A 22,871-nucleotide genomic window follows, 5' to 3' on the forward strand; every position below is an offset into this window, starting at 1 on the left:
TAATTATATTTTCTACCTGTTGACCAGTCTTAAGTAATTCCTGTACATGAGGCCCTAAATCTCTTCACTTCTCCACAGTTCCTAGTTTTCCACCCGTTAGAAAATACTGTGATCTATCTTTCTTAAGACTAAAGTGGATGGATGACTCTTCACTTCTTAAGTTGATCTCAATCTGTCCTTTTTGCTCCCATCTGCACTAGTTACTGTGCTGCCTAACATAGAGCTGAATCTTCGCTGCCGAGTCGGTCCGCGGGGTTGAGAAATTTCCCAACTCCCCAGACCTGACTTGGAAGAAACTCTCCCAAACAACTGAATTTTCATTCCGGAGGGGGCGGGTGTTAACTGGAGTTGAGCCGCCACCCCTAGAATCAGCGAGGAAGCAGCCACAGGGGTTTGTGAGTGCCAAGGCAGGCTGTTTAAAAGGCCCAGCTCAATGATCAATAAAAGGCCCTATAGCCCTCACCATCATATCCCCTCAACCCCTACACACTCCCCATGCCCCATCCATGCCAACTCATGCCATCTCATGCTCCTCACCTGCCATCTATGGCCCCTCATACCATGTCAACCTATGCTCGTTTGGCCATCATGCATGGCCCCTTATTGCCCCATGACAGCTCATACTAACTCATGCCAACTCATGAACACCACCCATCTTCATAGTCCTTTGAATGCCCTATGCCAACTTAGTGCCAACTCATGCCAACCCATGCCCCCCAACCACCACCCTTTGCTCTTTCACCCTCCATATCAAAACACCCATTATCCACCATGGGCAGACCTCCGGAGCCATAAGACCATAAGAAGTAGGCCATTCAGCCCATCGAGTCTGCTCCACCATTCAATGAGATCATGGCTGATCTGATAATCCTTAACTCCACTTTCCTGCGTTTTCCCCATAACCCTTGATTCCCTTACTGATTAAAAACCTGTTTATCTCAGCTTTGAATACACTTAACGACCCAGCCTCTACAGCCCTCTGCAGTAATGTATTCCACAGATTCACTACCCTCTGAGAGAAGAAATTTCTCCTTATCTCTGTTTTAAGTGGGCGCCCCCTTTCTCTGAGATTATGCCCTCTGGTCCTAGACTCCCCCAAAAGGGGAAACAACCTCTCAGCATCTACCCTGTCAAACCCCCTAAGAATCTTACATGCTTCAATAAGATTGCTTCTGCTTCTTCTTAACTCCAATGAGTACAGGCCCAACTGACTCAACCTCTCCTCAAAAGAAAATCCTTCTATTCCTGGGATCAACGTAGTGAACCTTCTCTGGACTGCCTCCAATGCCAGTATATCTTTCCTCAGATAAGGGGATCAAAACTGTTTACAGCATTCTAGGTGTGGTCTAACTAGTGCCTTGTATAGTTTTAGCAGGACTTCTCTATTGTTATACTCCATTTCCTTTGAAATAAAGGCCAACATTCCATTTGCCTTACCTATTACCTGCTTAACCTATATGTGAGCTTTTTGGGATTCATGCATGAGGCCCATAATCCCTCTGTGCTGCAGCTTTCTACAGTCTTTCTCTATTTAAATAATATTCAGCTTCTCTATTCTTCCTGCCAAAGTGCATAACCTCACACTTCCCCACATTATATTCCATCTGCCACATTTTTGCCCACTCACTTAACCTGTCTATATCCCTCTGTAGACTCTTTGTATCATCCTCACCACTTGCCGTCCCACCTCTGTGTGTCATCTGAAAACTTGGCGATAGTACATTCATTTCCCTCATCAAAGTCATTAATATATATTGTAAATAATTGTGGCCCCAGCACTGATCCCTGTGGCACTCCACTAGTTACAAGTTGCCATCTTGAAAATGCCCCCTCTTATCCCAACTCTCTATCTTCTATTAGTTAGTCAATTCTCTATCCATGCTAATATACTACCCCAACACCATGGGCTCTTATCTTATTAAGTAGCCTAATGTGTAGGGCCTTATCGAATGCCTGTTGGAAATCCAAATATATTATATCTACTAGTTCCCCTTTATCTATCCTGCTTGTTACCTCCTCAAAGAATTCTAATTAATTTGTCAGGCATGATTTCCCCTTCATAAAGCCTTGCTGACTGTGCTTGATTAGATTATGTATTTCTAAATTCTCTGCTATTACATCCTTTATAATAAACTCTAACATTTCCAATGACAGAGGTTAAGCTAACTGGCCTATAGCTACCAGCTTTTTGTCTCCCTCCCATTTTGAATAAGAGTGTTACATTGGCAGTTTTCCAATCCTCTGCGACTTTTCCAGAATCCAAGGATTCTTGGAAGATTGCTACCAATGAATCCACTATCTCTGCAGCTATTTCCTTTAATATCCTAGGATACAACCCATCAGGTCCAGGGGACCTATCGGCCTTTAGCCCCATTAGTTTCCCTGGTACTTTTTCTCTAGTGACAGTTATCCACCCACCACCCCACCTTTTGCTCCATGATTATTTAGAATTTTTGGTATGCTGTTAGTGTCTTCTACCGTGAAGACTGATGCAAAGTATTTATTCAACTCCTCTGCCGTTTTCTGGTTACCCATTATTATTTCCCCAGCCTCATTCTCTAAGGGGCCTATATTGACTTTGGTCTCTCTCTTTTTTATATATTTAAAGAAGCTCTTGCTGTCCGTTTTTATATTATATGCTAGTTTACCGTCAAAGTTTATTTTCTTCCTTTCTTTTTTGGTCATCTTCCGTTGGCTTTTAAACCTTTTCCAATGCTCAGGCTTACCACTAATCTTTGTATGTTTTTCTTTCACTTTGATACTATCCTTAACGATTGGTTAACAATTGTTGGTTTATTCCCTTCCTACAATCCTTCTTCCTCACTGAGGTATATCTTTGTTGTGAGTCATGAACTATTTTCTTAAATGTCTACCATTGTTCATCAACCATCTTTCCCAGTCCACTCCAGCCAACTCTGCCCTCATTCCTTTGTAATTACCCTTATTTAAGTTTAGCATAGATGTTTACGAACTAAGTTTCTCACTCTCAGATTGAATGCTAAATTCCACCATGTTATGATCACTGTTTGCTAAGGGATCTTTTACTCAGATCATTTATTAAACCTTCCTCATTACACATTACCAGATCCAAAATAGCCTGCTCCCATTTTGGATCCACAACATATTGTTCTAGGAAACTGTCCCAGATATACTCTGAATTCTTGCTCGTGGCTATCTCTGCCAATTTGATTTTCCCAATCTACATAGACACTAAATCACCCTGATTAATATACTGCCTTTTTTACATGCCCTCCTTATTTCCTGATTTATTCTCTGTCTGAAAGCATAGCTACTGTTAGGGGGCCTATAGACTACTCCCACCAGTGTCTTCTTCCCCTTGTTATTTCTTACCTCCACCTATTAGGATTCTACATCTTCTGATCCAAGGTCATTTCTTGATATCGTACTTATTCCATCTCATACTAACAAAGCTACCCCACCACCATTTCATTCCTACCTGTCCTTTCAAAAAGTCACATACCCCTGAGTATTTAGTTCCCAGGTTTGATCTCCTTGTAACCATGTCTCTATAATGGATATAAAATCAGACCCATTGATCTCTATTTGTGCCATTAATTGATTTATTTTGTTCCGAATACTACATGCTTTTGGGTAAAGAGGTAGTAATTGTGCCTTTTTACCATTTTTTCCACCTTTGACCCTATATGCTGCTGTTTATTTTTGTTTGTACACTCTGTCCCTTCCTGTCACACTCTGGGCATCATTACCTAAGTAGCTTCCCTGCAATGCCACCATATCCTTTTGCTTTGTAAGCCTACATATCCCCTCTCCAGAACTCTCCCCACCTCTATTTAGTTTAAAGCCCTTTCTACAGCCCTAGTATTCAATTTGCCAGGATGCTGGTCCCAGCATGGTTCAAGTGAAGCCCATCCCAACAGAACAGCTCCCTTCTACCCAAGTACCAATGTCAATTCCCCATGAACTGAAACCCATTCCTTCCACACCAATCTTTGAGCCTTGCATTTAACTTTATTTACACTGTGCCAGTTTTCCCATGGTTCAGGTAGTAATCCCAAGATTATTACCTTGGAGGCTCTGCTTTTTAATTTAGCTCCTAACTGTTCGAATTCTTTCAGCAAAACCTCCTTTCTAGTCCTATCAACATCATTAGTACCAACATGGACGACGACAACTGGATCTCTCCCCTCCCACTCCAAGTTTCTCTCCAGCCCTGACGAGATGTCCTTAACCCTGGCATCAGGCAGGCAATACAGCCTTCGGGATTCACACTCATGGCTGCAGAGAACAGTATCTATTCCCCGTAATTATACTGTCCCCTACCACTACCATATTCCTATTTCCTCCCCCCATCTGAATGGCTCCCTGTACCCGATGCCGTGGTCAGTTTGTTCATCATTCCTTTAGTCCCTGCAATCGTCCACACAGCTTGCAAGAACCTCATAACTGTTGGACAATTTCAGGGGCTGAGGCTCCTTGAACGCTGCCCCCTGGTTTCCATACCTGCCTCACCTGCAGTCACACCTTCCTGTCCCTGGTCACAGACCAAATTTGAATTATCTAATCTGAGGGGTGTGACCGCCTCCTGGAGCAAAGTGTCCAGGTAACTTTCCCCCTCCCTGATGTGGCGCAATGTCTGCAGCTCAAACTCCAGCTCCTTAACTTGGATCCGAAGTTGCCCAAGCTGCAAACACTTACTACAGATGTGTTTGCTCCGGATCACCTTGGTGTCCAGCAACCCCACATGCCGCAGCAGCAACATGTCACCCATCCTGCTATCACTATCTTGTTTTATTTAATTAATTACTCTAGTTTCCCTGCTCTTTACACTTCATTGCAATTAATTGTTTATGCCAGTATCGATCTTATACTTAACAAGCTATTTTTAAGAAAGAGAAAATAAAGACTAGAGATCTAAACACTAACTATAGACTTTAATTTTAATCCAAAAATTAGAAATACTCACCAATTCAACTCACTAATCAGCTGCTCTCCCTGCTCTTTTTAAATGACATCGCCGCACTCTGTCTTAAATAAAGTCTACAGCTCACCCACTTACTGTTTTAAATAAAGTCCACACTCATTCGCTCTAATTTTTAAATGAAGTCCATGCTCACTTGCTCTTTGTTATAAAAGAAGTCCACGTTCACTCGCTCTTTGTATTAAATGAAATCCACGCACGCTCACTCGCTCTTTGTTTTAAATGAAGAGATGAAATAAAATAAGTATCTATTACAGACTTCATTATATTAAAAAACACTCATTGATAAAAGCCCATTCAATATATTTAAATCCCTTCAAGTACTTAATCCCTTATAAAAACAAACATGTGTATTCATAGCCCCACATCAAAGACAGCTAAACCCTTTATAACCATTTGGAGTTGTCAATCAAACTGAATTTACAGGCTCCCCACTGTGATAATGATAGGTTGTGGAAACAGTCAAGAGCACTAATTCTATAATGACAGGCCTCAAGCATATGATAAGAAACAACAATTGAAATTGCAAGCGCGATTTTTTTCAACTGAGGGCTTTTTTTTAACATTTCAAGAGCAGGGGATTTTAATGATTTGACAGTTCTACAGACCTTCTCCACACTTACACACATTAATCTACTCTTAACAATCCCAAAGACGTGCCCGACCTCTCCCAAATGGTACCTGACCTCTCCTAATAACTACGGTTACTTTAAACCTTCTCCTCCAATTGCCAAATCCCAAGAGTTGTGTTTTGGAAATCCTGGTAGTGAAATTGCTTCTGAGCGAACACAGCTGAACTTTTAAATGTGTACTTAATAGTGCAGCTGCCTCCATGAACCTCGGATGTGTGAAATGGATTCTGCCCCCATCACCTTCCCCCTCCCATCACTGCCTGGATAAAGTGGTAGGTGCCAGCTTTGGGGACGGAGCCTCCAGAATCAGGGCTCTGTTGCCATTTTGGCTTAGGTCTGCAGCCCTTCCTTTTTTGCGAAAATTCAGGCCTTATTGTCATCGGCAAACTTGTTTGAACTCTATTACTTCTTCTAAGACATTTATGAATGTACTGAAAAGCTGAGGTTCCAGTACAGATCCCTTTGGAATACCACTAGTCACCTCCTCCCGTTCAGAGTACAAGCTCATTAACCCTACTTGCTGGGCGTGAAATTGTACATTGTTTGGGTGCTACCGGTGCCATTTGTGGATCAATATGCAGTCCACTGTGTGTGTATACATTTCTACCATGAGTCATGCAGAATGCCCTGTCCACTGAAAGTATGCAGACTAGGCAGATCATGACAGCTATCACCAAGTGACCTTGCTCCATGCTTCAGTGATGCCCTTTCATAACCTTGCACAACTTTACATGCATTAAGCAGTATGAAGGATGCACCACTACTATTTAAAAAGATTATCGATTACTTTCAGGTTAGATGTTGGTTAATTTCTTCAGGCTCTTGGAATATTTCTGCGGGTATTTGGTGCTTTCCATAATTGTTTTAAATTGTAAAGGTCTACTGGAGTGGCAGCTGCTGAAAGACTTCTTTATGACTTCAAGGTTTATGCAAAAACTAGTTGCTCCCAAAAATAAGTGCATTAGTAGGCCTTCCCCTTGGAATAGAACATGAATAAGAATGAGCAAAGGCTGCGCAGAGCAGGACACACTGCTGGAAGGGGGAGGTGGAGAAGGGCTCTCAGCAGGAGGACATTTCCACCAGGGTATTCAGGGAGTAATTCTCCTACCTGAACCTCACTCAGCACGGAACAATTTGTGGGATATCTGCACCTAAATAAACATGTCCTCACTGAGATGTGCCAACTGCTGCAGTCACAACCGCAAGTTCAGAGCAGGATAAGGACCACAATGCTAGTGGCTGTGAAGATGACTATGGGATAAATTTCTAAGCATCTAGCTCTTTACAGACTGGAGCTGGAGATAATGCCACCTCACAGTTTGCTGCCAACTGTTGAATAGGGGAAGGCACTGAGGTCCCCTATTCAAAGAGGACTAACTGTGTTTCATTCTGTCATGCCAGAGACGAGCAGGCAGAGCAAGAGCAAGTGTTTGCTAGGATTATTTGCTTCCCATAATGCAGGATGCTATTGACTACATGCACATCCCTTTGCAGGTGCCATATGTCAACTCCATTACATACCATGTTCCAATAGGGATTTCAGTCCCTCTACATTCAGCAGGTTTGTGATCACAGGCAGCACATCAATGCAAGTCAGTGCAGATCCTGGTAACACTTGTGATGCCTACATTCTGGGACAGTCCACCGTCAATGCCAACTGCATTTCAGCCACCACAGCAAACCAAAGCGTGGCTACTCATTGACGAGAGTTATCTGCTAATGACATGGCTCATGACTCCAGTTTGCAACTTTTGCATTCTTACACAGCATGCATTCAATGGGAAATGGCTACCTGAAGAAATGAAATAGAGCAGACCACTGGCATGCTAAAACAACAACTCCTCTGTCTAAAATAAAAGCAAAATACTGCAGATGCTGGAAGTCTGAAACAAAAACAAAAATAGCTGGAAAAACTCAGCAGGTCTGACAGTATCTGTGGAGAGGAATACAGAGAGTCCGTATGACTCTTCATCAGAACCAAGGAAAAATAGAAATGAGGTGAAATACTCATTCATATTTTTCCTTAACTCCTCTGTCTAGATGGCACTGAGGAGCCCTGCAGGACATGGATAAGCGGGCCTCAGGGTTCACTGTGATCTGCTGCATGCTGCACATCTCCAATTTGTGGGGCCAGCACTTCCCACCAGCCGTCAGGCAAGCAGCTGAAGAGGAGTAATATGAGGAGGAGGAAGAGAAGAAAGAGGAAGGGTGGCACTAACCTGGATAGCCTGTTTTTGGCTTGACTGTCTGTGAGAAACTAATTTGAGTGCAATACCCGTAACCACAACTCCAATTCGCCATTCATCAACAGTCTCATACTCTTTACCTTCCCTCTGTCATTCACCAATATATTGTCCTGCTGATCACAATACAAGAATAAGTGCCACCACAAAATATACTTTGCAAACGAAATTTATAAATAAGATCATGCCGTATTCTATACATAATTAATCACCCTTGTACATTCCCTCGGTGCCTGATCCTTGCACACATTTTCACAGGCCATCCAATTTACCCCCTGTTGTTTTCTAACCAATTTCCTGTCTATGTCAAAACTTTGCTTCCAATTCCATTTGCTTCCATTTTCCTTAACAGTCTCTTGTGTTTTGGTATGTAATGGGAGGCATAATCTTTTGTCTTGGGCATAGATTTCTTTATGGTGTTTTCATGTGTGTGTTTCTTTGGCAGCTTAACAATGGTGTATATCAGAGCTGACGTACTTATTGTCTTCTGTTGTTTATTTGAAACTCAAATCAGATTTGAACCTTATTCATCAAAACAAAAGTCTAACTAATTATATATGAATGCTGATCCTCAAAATTTAAAGGTAATAATCTATTTTTTTCCCAAACAGAGGAAGAAGAGGTGTACTGAACCTATTGAGGGATTAGTGCTGGAAAATTGCCTGGTTCATGCCATTTTTATGGTCTAGGCACCTTCCTGGCAAATACCCACCCTCTGGAAGAGCCTGGCACTGAAAACAGGGCATGGAAATCAAAGCACAGCCAACGATGCTCCTAGCTGCCAAGTTCATGACCTTATTTATTCTTCATTCCTTTCTCAACCTATTCTATCTTTATTCAGTTAACACTTTACTTGTCTATCAAACGTAGCATATCAGATCTTCCCTAAACTTTCTCTCCTTAACTTTATCATTAGCCCGACAGCCTCAATAGTACCCAATCAAGTGTACAAATCTATGACAATGGACAATTTAATTTTGTTTATTCTCCCAACTTGTCTTTCAATCTTCACAATTCATGTACCCATTCTTTAGCCAAAAACCAAATCTCAGCCGACTACTTCCATTGAGTGTTCGTTTTATTGAGAAAAGGGTTCTACGTTTTATGCTACATTAATTTTTTTACTTTTCTACTTACCAGATTCATGTGTTTGACTTGAATGTTAACAAATATGAACCAATCTGTGAGCAAGCTATTGTGAATAAGAAGAAAAATAAACTCACACACATTGAATTCAATCCAACTTACCCTATTATAATGGTAGGAGATGAACGTGGTGGTGTGGCAATCTTGAAACTCTCTCCAAACCTCCGAAAACAACCTAAGGTAAGATAGTTTCTTAAATGTCCAATTAGAGTACAGCAGAGTGCCACTGTTGGAAATAAAAATATATTAATTCTGTTATTGTACAGGACATTGGTGAGACCACATCTAGAGTACTGTATGCAGTTTTGGACTCCTTATTTAAGAAAATATATAAGTACATTAGAAGCAGTTCAGAGAAGGTTCACTCGACTGACACATTGGAGTTTAGAAGATTGAGAGATGATCTTATTGAAACATGTAAAATCCTGAGGGGACTTGACTGGGTGGATGCATAAAGGATGTTTCCCCTTGTGGGAGAAACTAGAACTAGGGGACATAGTTTAAAAATAAGGAATCTCCCATTTAAGACAGAGGTGAGAAGAATTTTTTTTCTCCCAGCGGGTTGTGAATCTTTGGAACTCTCTTCCCCAGAGAGCAGTGGAGACAGGATCAATGAATATTTTTAAGGCAGAGGTAGATAGATTCTTGACTAACAAGGGAGTCAAAGGTTATTGAGAGTATGCGAAATGTGGAGTTGAGGCCACAATCAGATCAGCCATGATCTTATTGAATGGCGGAACCTACTCCTACTCCTAAATCATATGTATTTTTGAAAGTTATTTGATTACTCTTTTGATAATATTAAGAAAATAGGAGCTAATAAGGCACATTTTGGCACTCTTAAAGCAGTTATACATTAGGGGCTAGCTGCCTTTGTGGTGCTAAATATGCACAATGCTGAATAGCACAACCCAGAACTGCTTCATAAGATGTATGCAAGACTTATTAAAGCCCCTATTTTGATGAAAATAAGAGGAGGTCTTTGTCAAATGAGTGGTGGGGTTCTTGGTTGAATACTTTGCATCTATCTTCACAAAAATGGGTGACAATGTGTTATAATTTACCTTACAAACCACCAGGATATTCAGGTACAGGCTACAATCATTTATTAATTGTTCAAGTGTACGCAGGGAGAGACAGCCTTAGTACTCTACAGATTACAGCAAAATCACCTTTTTTATACACAGTTAGTCACGTACACATATTCTAATCTTGTCATCTCACAATCAACTGCTCAACAGATGCCTCCAGCTTTGGTCACCTATTTCCCATTGTTCTCATCCTTGCAAGACCACCAGATCTTGCTGATTGTGCAGGAGCCTGGGCCTCCATGATTCCAACACCCACCCTCTGGACCTTGTTCTTTGTTTTACTAGTTTGCCTATCTCATTTCTTATCCTGCCTGAAACACGTGTTAATTCCTAGTTCTGTTTTTCTGCTTACAGTTCTGTTTTCACTGAAACACACTTCTAACAAAATAAAATTATAACCCTTTTGCCCTTTTGGACCTTGGCTTAGCCAAGGTAGCCTACTCAGTGGCATTGCCCCTTTCCTTATCCTCTGCTGCCCATTGATACTGGCCAGATATCGAGCTTAGGGTTAGAAGGGCTATACCATCTGTACAGGCTGGCCCTGCAATATAGGCACTTGCCTCCCTTGTTTAGCCCCCATCTTCCTGAAATCCTATACTTTTTGCCAGCTCTTGTGTGTCCTGCTAATGCGGTGGACCAGGTATGTTACCAATATCAACTGGGCAATAACTAAAACATGGGAGATGGTACTAAACCATGGGTGTATCTGTACATTCAGCCCCCAACTCCACAAGTCTTCCCATGTCTATCTGTTCGATCTCATCTGTCATCATTTTAACGTGTTGCTACAACATGTAATAGGTTCTGTGCACTCAGTGGGTCTCATCGCAGATACCTGTAAGGCGTTCAGATAACAGTGGGATTACATAGGAAAACTGGCTCAAATACTGTGTCAGGTTTTCTTTTATGCTTTCCTCTGCCTGCACATTAACTGTTTCCCTCTTGTAGATTTCCCCAAATTCTACCTTTCCCACCCTGGCTGGTACTTGTGAGTATAGACCCACCACAGGGCTGGCTATAGGAGAAGATCGATTGTCCCCATATTGGTATTCTTGTTGCGTCGTGGTAATGCAATATCTCCCTGTACCCTCGTATGCAATATGAGTTGGCTCCAACATAGCCGATATTGCTTCCATTGTACAATTGGCTGTTGCATATATCGGATATGGACACACTACCAAAGAGGCCTCTACACTGCATCTCTCTAAAGTGGTGCTTACTATATTACCCTCTATCTCTACTGCATACGGCGGTATATCATGATACCTTAAATAATACTCCCCCCTAACTACCCCAATATTTTCTACTCTATATAATGTCTTAGTAGGTGTTGAATCTGGTATAACTGGGTTTGCCAAAACCATGCCGATTAACATATTATTATTCACAACATACTTAGTATCAGTTCTATATACACATGTCAGACCCCTGAACTGGCAACCAGTCCTGTCCTGACAGGTTAAACAAGTGTGCATTTGCTATCCACAGGGGCACTTCACCCTGATGAATTTGTCTCAGGTTTTCCCAGGTCTGCTCGAGCATCCATGATCCATAGGTGCTGCAGACGTCATTCCTGACCGATTCAGCTGAGAGGTTTCTCTCTACATTAATCAATTTATTAATGGTCCATGTATGGCTCTCTATTACAGTGGCTAAGCTCTGAATTATCTGTGTCAGGTCTTGGTCCGTACTGAATTGCCTGTCCTGAACCTCCCGTCCCTTTTCCAGAATTTTCTTAAGCTGACACAGTCCCACTTGGGAGACTTATAAAGAAGGCAAATGCACATGGGATACAGGGTAATTTGATAAGGTGGATTCAAAATTGGCTTAGTTGTAGGAGGCAGAGGGTGATGACAGAAGGCTGCTTTAGTGACTGGAAGCTCATGTCCAGTGGCATACCACAGGGATCTGTGCTCGGTCCCCTATTATTTGTCATTTATATAAACAACATAAATGACTATGTGGGGAGTAGGAATAATAAGTTTGCAGATGACACAAAGATTGGCCAGGTGGTTAACAGTGAGGTTGAGTGGCTTGGGCTACAGGAAGTTATAGACAGGATGGTCAAATGGGCAGATAAGTGGCAGATGGAATTTAACCCTAAAAAGTGTGAGGTGATTCACTTTGGAAGGAGTAATTTGACAAGGAAGTATTCAATGAACAGCATGACACTAGGAAGTTCTGAGGAACAAAGGGACCTTGGCCTGTGATCCATAGATCTCTGAAGGCGGAGGGGCATGTTAGTGGGGTGGTGAGAAAGGCATATGGGACACTTGCCTTTAGCAATCGAGGCATAGATTACAAAAGTAGGGCGGTCATGTTGGAGTTGTATAGAACCTTAGTGAGGCCACAGCTGGAGTACTGTGTGCAGTTCTGGTCGCCACATTAAAGGAAGGATATGATTGCACTGGAGTGGGTGCAGAGGAGATTCACCAGGATGTTGCCTGGGATGAAACATTTAAGTTATGAAGAGAGATTGGATCGACTTGGGTTGTCTTTGTTGGAGCAGAGAAGACTGAGGGGTGACCTGATTGAGGTGTACAAGATTATGAGGGACATGGACAGGGTGGATAGGGAGCAGCTGTTCCCCTTAGTTCAAAGGTCAGTCACAAGGGGACATAAGTTCAAAGTGAGGGGCAGGAAGTTTAGGGGGAAGTGAGGAATAACTTTTTTACCCAGAGGGTGGTGACGGTCTGGAATGCACTGCCTGGGAAGGTGGCGGAGGTGGGTTGCCTCACATCATTTAAAAGGTACCTGGATGAGCACTTGGCATGTCATAACACTCAAGGCTATGGGCCAAGTGCTGGTAAATGGGATTAGGTAGGTAGGTCAGGTGTTTTTCACATGTCAGCGCAGACTCGATGGGCCGAAGGGCCTCTTCTGCACTGTGATTCTGTGAGAGCTTAAAGTCCAGACCTTGTGGTCCACTGTTGCCAAATCAATCAAATTTACTACTGAGGTCCCTGTGTTAAATGCTGTGGCAACGTTATTAACCAGACTACGTTTTAGTCAACCTTTTCCCTAAACAGAGGATGGAATCACAGGCCGTCCTCCAGCATTAGACAAGACTGCCTGTGCTGTCTCTTGTTTTGTCAGCGTCGCATACAGTGCTCGGGTATGATCCAAACACCACTTTGGCAGGCCAATATCAAGAGATATTTAGAGCGACAGGTACTAGCTCATGGTATACATTGTCATATAAAGTTTTTGCCTGCTTTTATCGACACTCGCCCATTTTCTGGTCCAGAGCTCAATGCTGGACAAGGGGGATCAATTAATTGTGGCCGTGGTATTTCGCCTCCACTTGTTAAGATGGTTAGCGCTGTTGTAGCATCATTTCTGTGGATTCAAGTGTAAGAACTTCTAGTTATCTTTGGTTGGTCACGATTAATTCTGTAAAATAAGATTTGTCAGGAACATGCTTCAATTGCGACCAATGCTTCCAGCACCCTTTCGTATCCACACAGGTGCAAGTACCACTAATCAGTATTATCTCATAAGATCCTATTCACTTGGGTACAAAACCTGATTTCTTGGGTGTTACTTTCATCATTACCTTATCCCTCACTTCTAGCATGTCCTGGGGGGAACTGTTCCTCCTCACTACTTTCCTGTTCCACTATCACCTCGGAACTCAATTTCTCAAGCTGTCTACACCACTCTACAATGCATCTTCTTATCCTATCTTTCAATGGCTCAATGTTTTCACTCCAGTTGTGGTCCTCTCTGGGAGCTGCTTAACTCTGCCTGTCATCATTGTGTTAATCTTGTGATCTTACCTTTTGTAGCTCACAGGCACATTAATATAGTCAGTAATACATCTAATTAACCTTTTTCCAGCTTTCCCTTTACCTGTGCCCATCTTGTGGGAAATTGTTGTTAAGTCTTATTTCTCCTTTCCCTTCTATTGCATCAGCTACAGATTGCTTATGCTTTATCTCTAGGTTCTTCTCCCTTTGACAATGATAGATTATCTTAAGGTCAGTTTCTCTATTGCCTTAGATAAAAACAAAAAACCGTGGATGCTGGAAATCCAAAACAAAAACAGAATTACCTGGAAAAACTCAGCAGGTCTGGCAGCATCGGCGGAGAAGAAAAGAGTTGACGTTTCGAGTCTTCATGACCCTTCAACAGAACTGAGTGAATATTAGGAGAGAGGTGAAATATAAGCTGGTTTAAGGTAGGGGGGGTGGGGGGGTGAGAGAATTGGGGGGGGGTGGGTGTGGTTATAGGGACAAGCAAGCAGTGATAGGAGCAGATAATCAAAAGATGTCACAGACAAAAGAACAAAGAGAAAAGGTGTGGCTATGGGTACCCGCATGGGCCCCAGCTATGCCTGTATGTTTATGGGGTATGTGGAACATTCCTTCTTCCAGTCCTACTCCAACCCCCTTCCACAACTCTTTCTCTGGTACATCGATGATTACTTTGGTGCTGCTGGAAAAATTTATTAATTTTGCTTCCAATCTCCACCCCTCCATCATTTTCACATGGTCCATCTCTGACACTTCCCTTCCCTTCCTTGACCTCTCTGTCTCCATCTCTGCTGATAGACTGTCCACCAATATCCATTACAAACCCACCGACTCCCACAGCTATCTCGACTACAGCTCCTCACACCCCGCTTCCTGTAAGGACTCCATCCCATTCTCGCAGCTCCTTCGCCTCCGTCGCATCTGTTCTGATGATGCTACCTTCAAAAACAGTTCCTCTGACATGTCCTCCTTCTTCCTTAACCAAGGTTTTCCACCCACGGTCGTTGACAGGGCCCTCAACCGTGTCCGGCCCATCTCCCGCGCATCCGCCCTCACGCCTTCTCCTCCCTCCCAGAAACATGATAGGGTCCCCCTTGTCCTCACTTATCACCCCAGCAGCCTCTGCATTCAAAGGATCATCCTCCACCATTTCCACCAACTCCAGCATGATGCCACCACTAAACACATCTTCCCTTCACCCCGCCCGGCGGCATTCCGTAGGGATCATTCCCTCTGGGACACCCTGGTCCACTTCTCCATCACCCCCTACTCCTCAACCCCCACCTATGGCACCTCCCCATGCCCATGCAAAAGAAGCAACACCTGCCCCTTCACTTCCTCTCTCCTCATCATCCAAGGACCCAAACACTCCTTTCAAGTGAAGCAGCATTTCACTTGCATTTCCCCTAACTAGGTCTACTGCATTCGTTGCTCCCAATGCAGTCTCCTGTACATTGGAGAGACCAAACGTAAACTGGGTGACTGCTTTGCAGAACGCCTGCGGTGTGTCTGCAAGAAAGACCCAAACCTCCCTGTTGCTTGCCATTTTAACACTCCACCCTGCTCTCTTGCCCATATGTCTGTCCTTGGCTTGCTGCATTGTTCCAGTGAAGCCCAACGCAAACTGGAGGAACAGCACCTCATCTTCCGACTAGGTACTTTACAGCCTTCCGGAGTGAATATTGAATTCAACAACTTTAGATCTTGAACTCCCTCCTCCATCCCCACCCGCTTTCTGTTTCTTCCCCCTTCCTTTTGTTTTTTCCAATAATTATATAGATTTTTCTTTTCCCACCTATTTCCATCATTTTTAAATCTATACCTTTTATGCCCTGTTAGTCTTTCCACCCCACCCCCACTAGAGCTGTAGCTTGAGTGTCCTGACATCCATTCTTAATTAGCACATTCGTTTAGATAATATCACCACCTTCAACACCTCTTTGTTCTTTTGTCTGTGACATCTTTTGATTATCTGCTCCTATCACTGCTTGCTTGTCCCTACAGCCACACCCCCCACCACTTCTCTCCCCCCACTCCCCCTACCCCCCCACCAGCCCCCACCTTAAACCAGCTTATATTTCACCCCTCTCCTAATATTACACCGTTCTGTTGAAGGGTCATGAAGACTCGAAACATCAACTCTTTTCTTCTCTGCCGATGCTGCCAGACCTGCTGAGTTTTCCAGGTAATTCTGTTTTTGTTTCTCTCTTGCCTTGATCATTTAAAATGTTCCCTTACTCTTTAGGCCATATTAGCTATTCCATGTCAATGGGGATCTCTGTCTCTACATCTTTGCTTATCTCCCCCCTATGAGGTTCCAATGTCTCAGATGATGGCCAGATTATCAAAATCAGTTCTCTTAAAAGTGTGTGTATTGTGTTTTCTTTCCCTAACTCTATCCCCTATCCTTAATCATTTCCTCACACCATTTTAACACATGCAATAGCTACCACCTTATCTCGTTCGGGTTGCAGGAGAGACTTTACAGTCCGATAGAGTATTCTCATAACATTTTTAAAACAGAAATCAAACACTTCTATTTGATTTCAGGCATTATCATCTTTTGCTTCCTTATTATCTTCTCCTCAAACAAAATTTTATTTTCTCAAAAGTAACCCATTAGAATGTGTCTGACCTTTTTCTCATTTTAAAGTTATCCCAGATTCATTAATGCTGCCAAAAATTGGATTTCTGCCAAACTTTGTCAAGATCTTGAGCTTAACTTTATATTTTTGGAACAGGCTTACAAATAGAAAGAGCTTGCAGCATTTGAATTAGTGTCAATTGTTAAATAAAAATTCCCTTTTGAAAATTTTATCGGGAACCAGACTTCCAAATTTTAAACTTTGTAAGAACTGTAATTTACGCTATCAAAATTAAAACAACCTCTTTCTCATGTGTATAAATTTGTATCCACGGATTCTTTATCTTAGATAGCGTTCTATTTATTCAAAAGTAACTCGCTAAATTACACTACACTTTTCACATCTCAAGATTGTCCCAAATTCAAATAACAGTGCTGTTGGGCAGCAGATTTTCTTTCATATTCAATTAATCTCTTCTTCAAAAGAAACCCCCTTTTGTCTGTAGAAACCTCCTACACTGTGTGTTTATGTCTTTTGATTTTCCTAAAATCCTTTTGAATTTAAGGTAATTTTTTCCCTCAGATTTTTCAGAATACCAACTCGTATAAACTAAAACTAATTCATCAATCCTAATCAGCTGGGAAGCTGTTGAAAAGAGTTACTCCCTTCTAGTCTGCAAGGGGGTGGTGCAAAGGCTAGTTCACCTAAAAAAAACTGTTTTATCTTTACAGTACCTTTTAATTTCGATTTTGCCAGAAATCTCAACTCGAACCTTATACTCAAAACATTTTGACTCCAAAGTGCTGAACCTCACAAACAAATGACAATTTAGGGAAGAAAACTCATTAAAGCTCACATACAAATTCTTCCTTACACACAAACACTTCATATATAAAGGTATGTCTTTCCATCCTTATAAGATTTATCTTAACAATTTAAAACATTCATACTCGAAACAAAACTTCAAGTAGCAGTGGGACCTGGATCTGGATAGCAAAGGGACTTTCGAGGCTCCACCTACACGGACAATCAAAATGACTGAAACTCACACTTCCTTTGTCCCTGCCTCTCACTGCTTATTAATTCCCCTAGGGGTACCCCTCTCTCTCTCTTTCTTTCTCCAGAGCAAACAGCTCTCGTGACGTAAATTAATTCATTTTTAAGTTGCTTACCAAAGATCAGTGGGGGACTTTTGCATTTTCTTAATAAGTTTTTTATGATGTACTGCTATGAACCTTGTAATGGAGCCTTTTGGTCCCCAATTGAGGTGCAGGGTACTCTCTTTCTCCTTCTCCTTCTCTCCTGAAATCATCTTGTTTTCCTTAGTACCTGCACGGTCTGAGTTTCCTGTCCTGCATGGCTTTGACTAGCTCTTCCGCTAGCAATTTCAAGTGGTCTGACCTATCTGCGCAGCTTCGGCTTCCTAGCCCGCCAGCACAGTTTTGTCTCCTGTCCTGAGTCCTCCTTTCAGATTCTTTGGATATTCGGCCAGACATTTACTCAGGCAGGCTTACTGAGCTGACTATGGGTGGTAAATAAATGTACTGACCCGTTTGCAGTGCCACTGCGATGATCCAGTGCAAGATCGCAGCACCAATCATTGTAATAAAAACAAAAAATATAGAGATAAAAACAAAAAAACTGCAGATGCTGGAAATCCAAAACAAAAACAGAATTACCTGGAAAAACTCAGCAGGTCTGGCAGCATCGGCGGAGAAAAAAAGAGTTGACGTTTCGAGTCCTCATGACCCTTCAACAGAACATTGTAGTTCACTTTACAAACCACCAGGAGACTCAGGTACAGGCTACAATTGTTTATTAATTCTTCAAGCGTATGCAAGGAGAGACAGCCTTGGCAAGTCCAAGACTGTACACTACAGATTACAGCGAAATCACCTTTTTTTGTACACAGTTAGTCATGTACACATGTTCTAATCTTGTCAACTCACAATCACATGCTCAACAGATGCCTCTGGCTTTGGTCACTTATTTTCCATGTGTACAAACAGTAGACATTGTTCTCATCCTTGCAAGACCACCATATTTTGCTGATTGTGCAGGAGTCTGGGCCCCCCTGATTCCAACACCCACTCCCTGGACCTTTTCTTTGTTTTACTAGCTTGCCTATCTCATTTCTTATTCTGCTTGAAATACATCTGTTACTTCCCAGTTCTTTTTTTCTGCTTACAGTTCTGTTTTTACTGAAACACACTTCTAACAAAATAAAATTATAACCCTTTAAAAGTGTGTGAGAGAGAATATTAAGGTGTTTAATATCTTTCAAAGTAGATAAATCATTAAGCCTAAATGAAATGTACCCCAAGCTCTTAAGAGATGCAAAGGAGGAAATAGCAGAGGCTCTGATCATCATTTTCCAGTCCTTTTGGTTTCATGCATGGTGGCAGAGAACTAGAGGATTGCTAACCTACCATTGTTTAAAAAAGCAGATAAGAATAGACTGAGTAACTACAGGCCAATCAGCCTAAGCTTGGTGCTGAGAAAATTATTGGAAAAAAATCTGAGGGATTGTATAAATACCACCTAAAAAGACAGAATAATCAAGGAAAGTTAGTGTGGATTTGCTTAAGGAAAGGTCATGTCTGACTAACTTGATTGAATTTCTGAGGAGATAGCAAAGATAGTCAATGAAGATAGTTCGTATGATGTAGACGACATGAATTTTGGCACAGCTTTTGACAATGTCCCAAATGGCAGACTGGTTGGAAAATTAAAAGCTGATGGGAGACCAAAGGGGAATTGGCAGGTTGGATTCAAAATTGGCTCAGCAGCAGGAATCAAAGGGGAATGGTCAACAGTTGTTTTTGCAACTGGAACATGATGGGCTCAGTGTTAGGTTCCTTGCTTTTCAGGTATGTGACAATGATTGAGACTTAAAGGTAGGGGCATGTTTAAGAAGTTTATAAATGATGCAAAACTTGACAATGGAATTAATACTGAGGAAGAAGGATACAGACTGCATGAAGATATTGACGGACTGGCTAGGGGGCAGAAAAGTGACAAATGGAATTCAATCTGAAGAAGTGTGAGGTAATTATGCAGTGGGGAGGGCAGAGGGTGATGTAAACAAAGCAAAGGAATACATAATAAATGGTAGGACACTGAGAAGTGTGGAGGAATGGAAGGACATTGGAGTGCAAGTCCACTGATCCCCGAAGGTAGCAGGACAGGTAAATATGGAGATTAAGAAGGCATGCGAGATACTTTCCTTTATTAGCTGAGCCATAGAACAAAAGTGCAAGAATGATCGCAAGCCCAAAACATAGTTCACCAAAATTTCTGTCTATTGAACTTGGTTGGGCAATCAGGTAGGCTTTGTTACAGGAGTCTTGTCTTGCCTGATTTTCTTCTAGCCGCTCCACCCAGGCAATTAATCTCTTCCCCGCACAAAAGAGGAATTCTTGAATAAATTCAACTGTATTTTAGAGTATGTTTGTTGTTTTTCAATGGTTTTCCGTCAATGGCAGCTCAAACAGTTTCACTATACACTGTGCCATCCTCAGCAATCTACTTGTTTTTAATGTCTGCCAGAAGTAAAGTGTTCTTGTCTGTATTTTAATAGATTTCAAGAGATTCAGGAGCTTAAAGATATTAAAAAATAGGCAAAATACTGGATGAGTTCACAATTATCCAGTTATTCTTTGTTCCATATTTATCAAGCTTTTTTACTACCTTTCCAACCTGTCAATTTAGTCACATGATTCTGAAATCCCTTTTACCTGAACTGACCTATTTTGTTTGGACTCATTGAACTGCATTTATTTTCTGATTATTTTACACCTAGTTGCTCCGGAATAGCTGTTTATTTCCCATAAAGGGCTATATACAAATTAATGTGTTTTATATTGAAAATTCTATTTCATCTGTGAAAAAGGACTGCATATACTGAATCTGTGCAGACACTAAAGTTAAGTAAAATTGAAATACACTCAACTTAATTTTGTTTTAAATCGTCTCAAGATATTTTACTGAATATGATTTTAAAAATTGTAGGAAATCATGTCAACAAATATTTGTGAACTGCTTACTTTGGGAAAAAAATTGGAGACATTGATGTACAAAAGATAGGATCCATAATCCTTCATTTTCTTTGTGGCTTCCTTTTCATTTGTTTTGTTCAAAATCTTTTTTTGTTTTTATTTCCTCTTACAGTCTCCATTTCAGTCAAGGGCGTAGGATCATCACAAGTTTTTGTTGTGGTAATTCCCTCATTGTTGCTCCACATCACCTCAAATAAATTGTTCTTTCCAGGATCTTGTAGGTTTCCCCTGACGTGCAGTCATCTTCTAGAAAGGATTGCTCCATCTAGTCACTTGTCTACTTTAGGTAATTGAATTTGAATGTGCCAGAAAGAAATAAGTGGGCTGGCAAACTGGAAACACAAGAAAAATGCAATCAAAAAGGCTAATTGAATATGACCTTTATGTCAAGGGGACTGGATTATAAAGAAAATTAGGTTATTCTCCAGTTGAATGGAACCTTGATCAAATATTGCATTCAGTTTTGGGCACTGTATCTAGTACTAAGTAGTGCAGATGGGAGCATAAAATTGGAAAGGACACAGACAGTTTAAGTGACTGGGGAAATCTATAGCTGCTGAAGATTAATTTGGGAAAGTGTGAGGTCATCTATTTTTTATCTGAAGAAAATAAGTAAGAATGTTTTCTAAATTGTGAGAAATTTGGAACTATAGAGGAGCTAAAAATTTTGGGAGTCCAAGTTCATAATCATTCAAAGCTAGTAGACAGGTACAAAATTCAATCAAGAAGACTGGTTGAATATGTCTTTCATTTCAAGCAGGCTGGATTACAGCGAGGAGGAGGTTGTCCTTCATTTAAATGGAGCGTTAGTCAGACTCCCTCTTGAGTACTCCTGTTTTTCGTCTTAGGAATGAATTATTGGCTTTGGAGGGGGTCCTGCACAGATTTATCAGAATGATACCAGAGTTTAAATAGTTAAATGATGAGGACAAAGGAGAAGGGGTGGCATAGCGGTATTGTCGTAGGAATAGCAATCCAGAGATCAAGAATAATGCCCTCGGGACCCAAATCAGGAATTAAAAGTCTAATGATGATCATGAAACCATTCTTCATTGTCATAAAAACCCATCTGGTTCACTAATGTCCTTCAGGGAAGGAAATCTGTCGTCCTCACCTTGTCACGCCCACATACCATCCCAGAACCACAGCAATGTAGTTGACTCTTAAACGCCCTCTGTAAAGGCCTAGCAAACCACTCAGTTGTATCAATTCACTAAAAATTGAATGATAGACATTGAAGTTCCCCCCCCAGAGTACATTTTGCACCCTTGCCACCCTCAGTGCTTCCTCCAGTGGAGTTCAACATGGAAGAGTATCGATTCATCAGCTGAGGGGCCGCGGTATGTGGTAATTAGTAAGAGGTTTCCTTACCCATGTTTGACCTGATGCCAAAGTAATGGAAAAAGTAAAAGTAATGGAACCGGACAGACCCCACTGGCATCGACCTAGGCACCAGAAATGACAATGGCAAATTTCAGTCCTGTTAACCCTGCAAAGTTCTCCTTACTAACATCTGGGGGCTAGTGCCAAAATTGAGAGAGCTGCCTCACAGACTAGTAAAGCAACAGCCTGACATAATCATATTCATTAAAAGGAACCTTAAAGGCGATGTCCCAGACACCATCATCACCATCCCTGGGTATATCATGTCCCACCGACAAGACAGACCCAACAGAGGTGACAGCTGAGTTGTATACACTTGGGAGGGAACTGCCCTAGGAGTCTTCAACATTGACTCCGGGTTCCATGAAGTCTCATGGCATCAGGTCAAACATGGGTAAGGAAACCTCTTGCTAATTACCACATACCGTGGCCCCTCAGCTGATGAATCGGTACTCTTCCATGTTGAACTCCACTGGAGGAAACACTGAGGGTGGCAAGGGTGCAAAATGTACTCTGGGTGGGGAACTTCAATGTCTATCATCACGAGTGGCTCGGTAGCACCACTACAGACCGAGCTGGTCGAGTCCTAAAGGATGGTAGGCTGGATCTGAGGCAGGTGGAACCAACAAGAGGGAAAAGCCTACTTGACCTCATCCTCACCAGCCTGCCTGCCACAGATGCATCTGTCTATGGCAGTATCGGTAGGAGTGACCACTACACAGTCCTTGTGGAGACGAAGTCCTGTCTTCACATTGAGGATACCCCCCATTGCATTGTGTGGCACGACCGCCATTCTAAATGGGGTAGATTTCGAACAGATCTAGCAATTCAAGACCGGGCATCCATGAGGCGCTGTGAGCTATCAGCAGCAGCGGAACTGTACTCAACCACAATGTGTAAGCTCATGGTCCGGCATATCCCCTATGCTACCATTACCATCAAGCAAGAGATCAACCCTCGTTCAATGAAGAGTGCAGGAGGGCATGCCAGGAGCAACACCAGGTATACCTAAAAAATG

The 22,871-nt window shown here is 42.0% G+C and overlaps 1 protein-coding gene across 1 annotated transcript in view; it reads left to right on the top strand.

The window, feature by feature from the left end:
• Positions 1–22,871, top strand: part of dnai1.2 (dynein, axonemal, intermediate chain 1, paralog 2) — a 337,978-nt gene that overhangs the window by 285,590 nt on the left and 29,517 nt on the right. The window contains exon 19 of the mRNA XM_041183411.1: positions 8,976–9,161. Coding sequence (XP_041039345.1) covers positions 8,976–9,161 — 186 coding nt within the window. The remainder of the gene's footprint in view (positions 1–8,975; positions 9,162–22,871) is intronic.

Source organism: Carcharodon carcharias, chromosome 1, assembly GCF_017639515.1.
Source record: "Carcharodon carcharias isolate sCarCar2 chromosome 1, sCarCar2.pri, whole genome shotgun sequence".
Taxonomy (NCBI): domain Eukaryota; kingdom Metazoa; phylum Chordata; class Chondrichthyes; order Lamniformes; family Lamnidae; genus Carcharodon; species Carcharodon carcharias.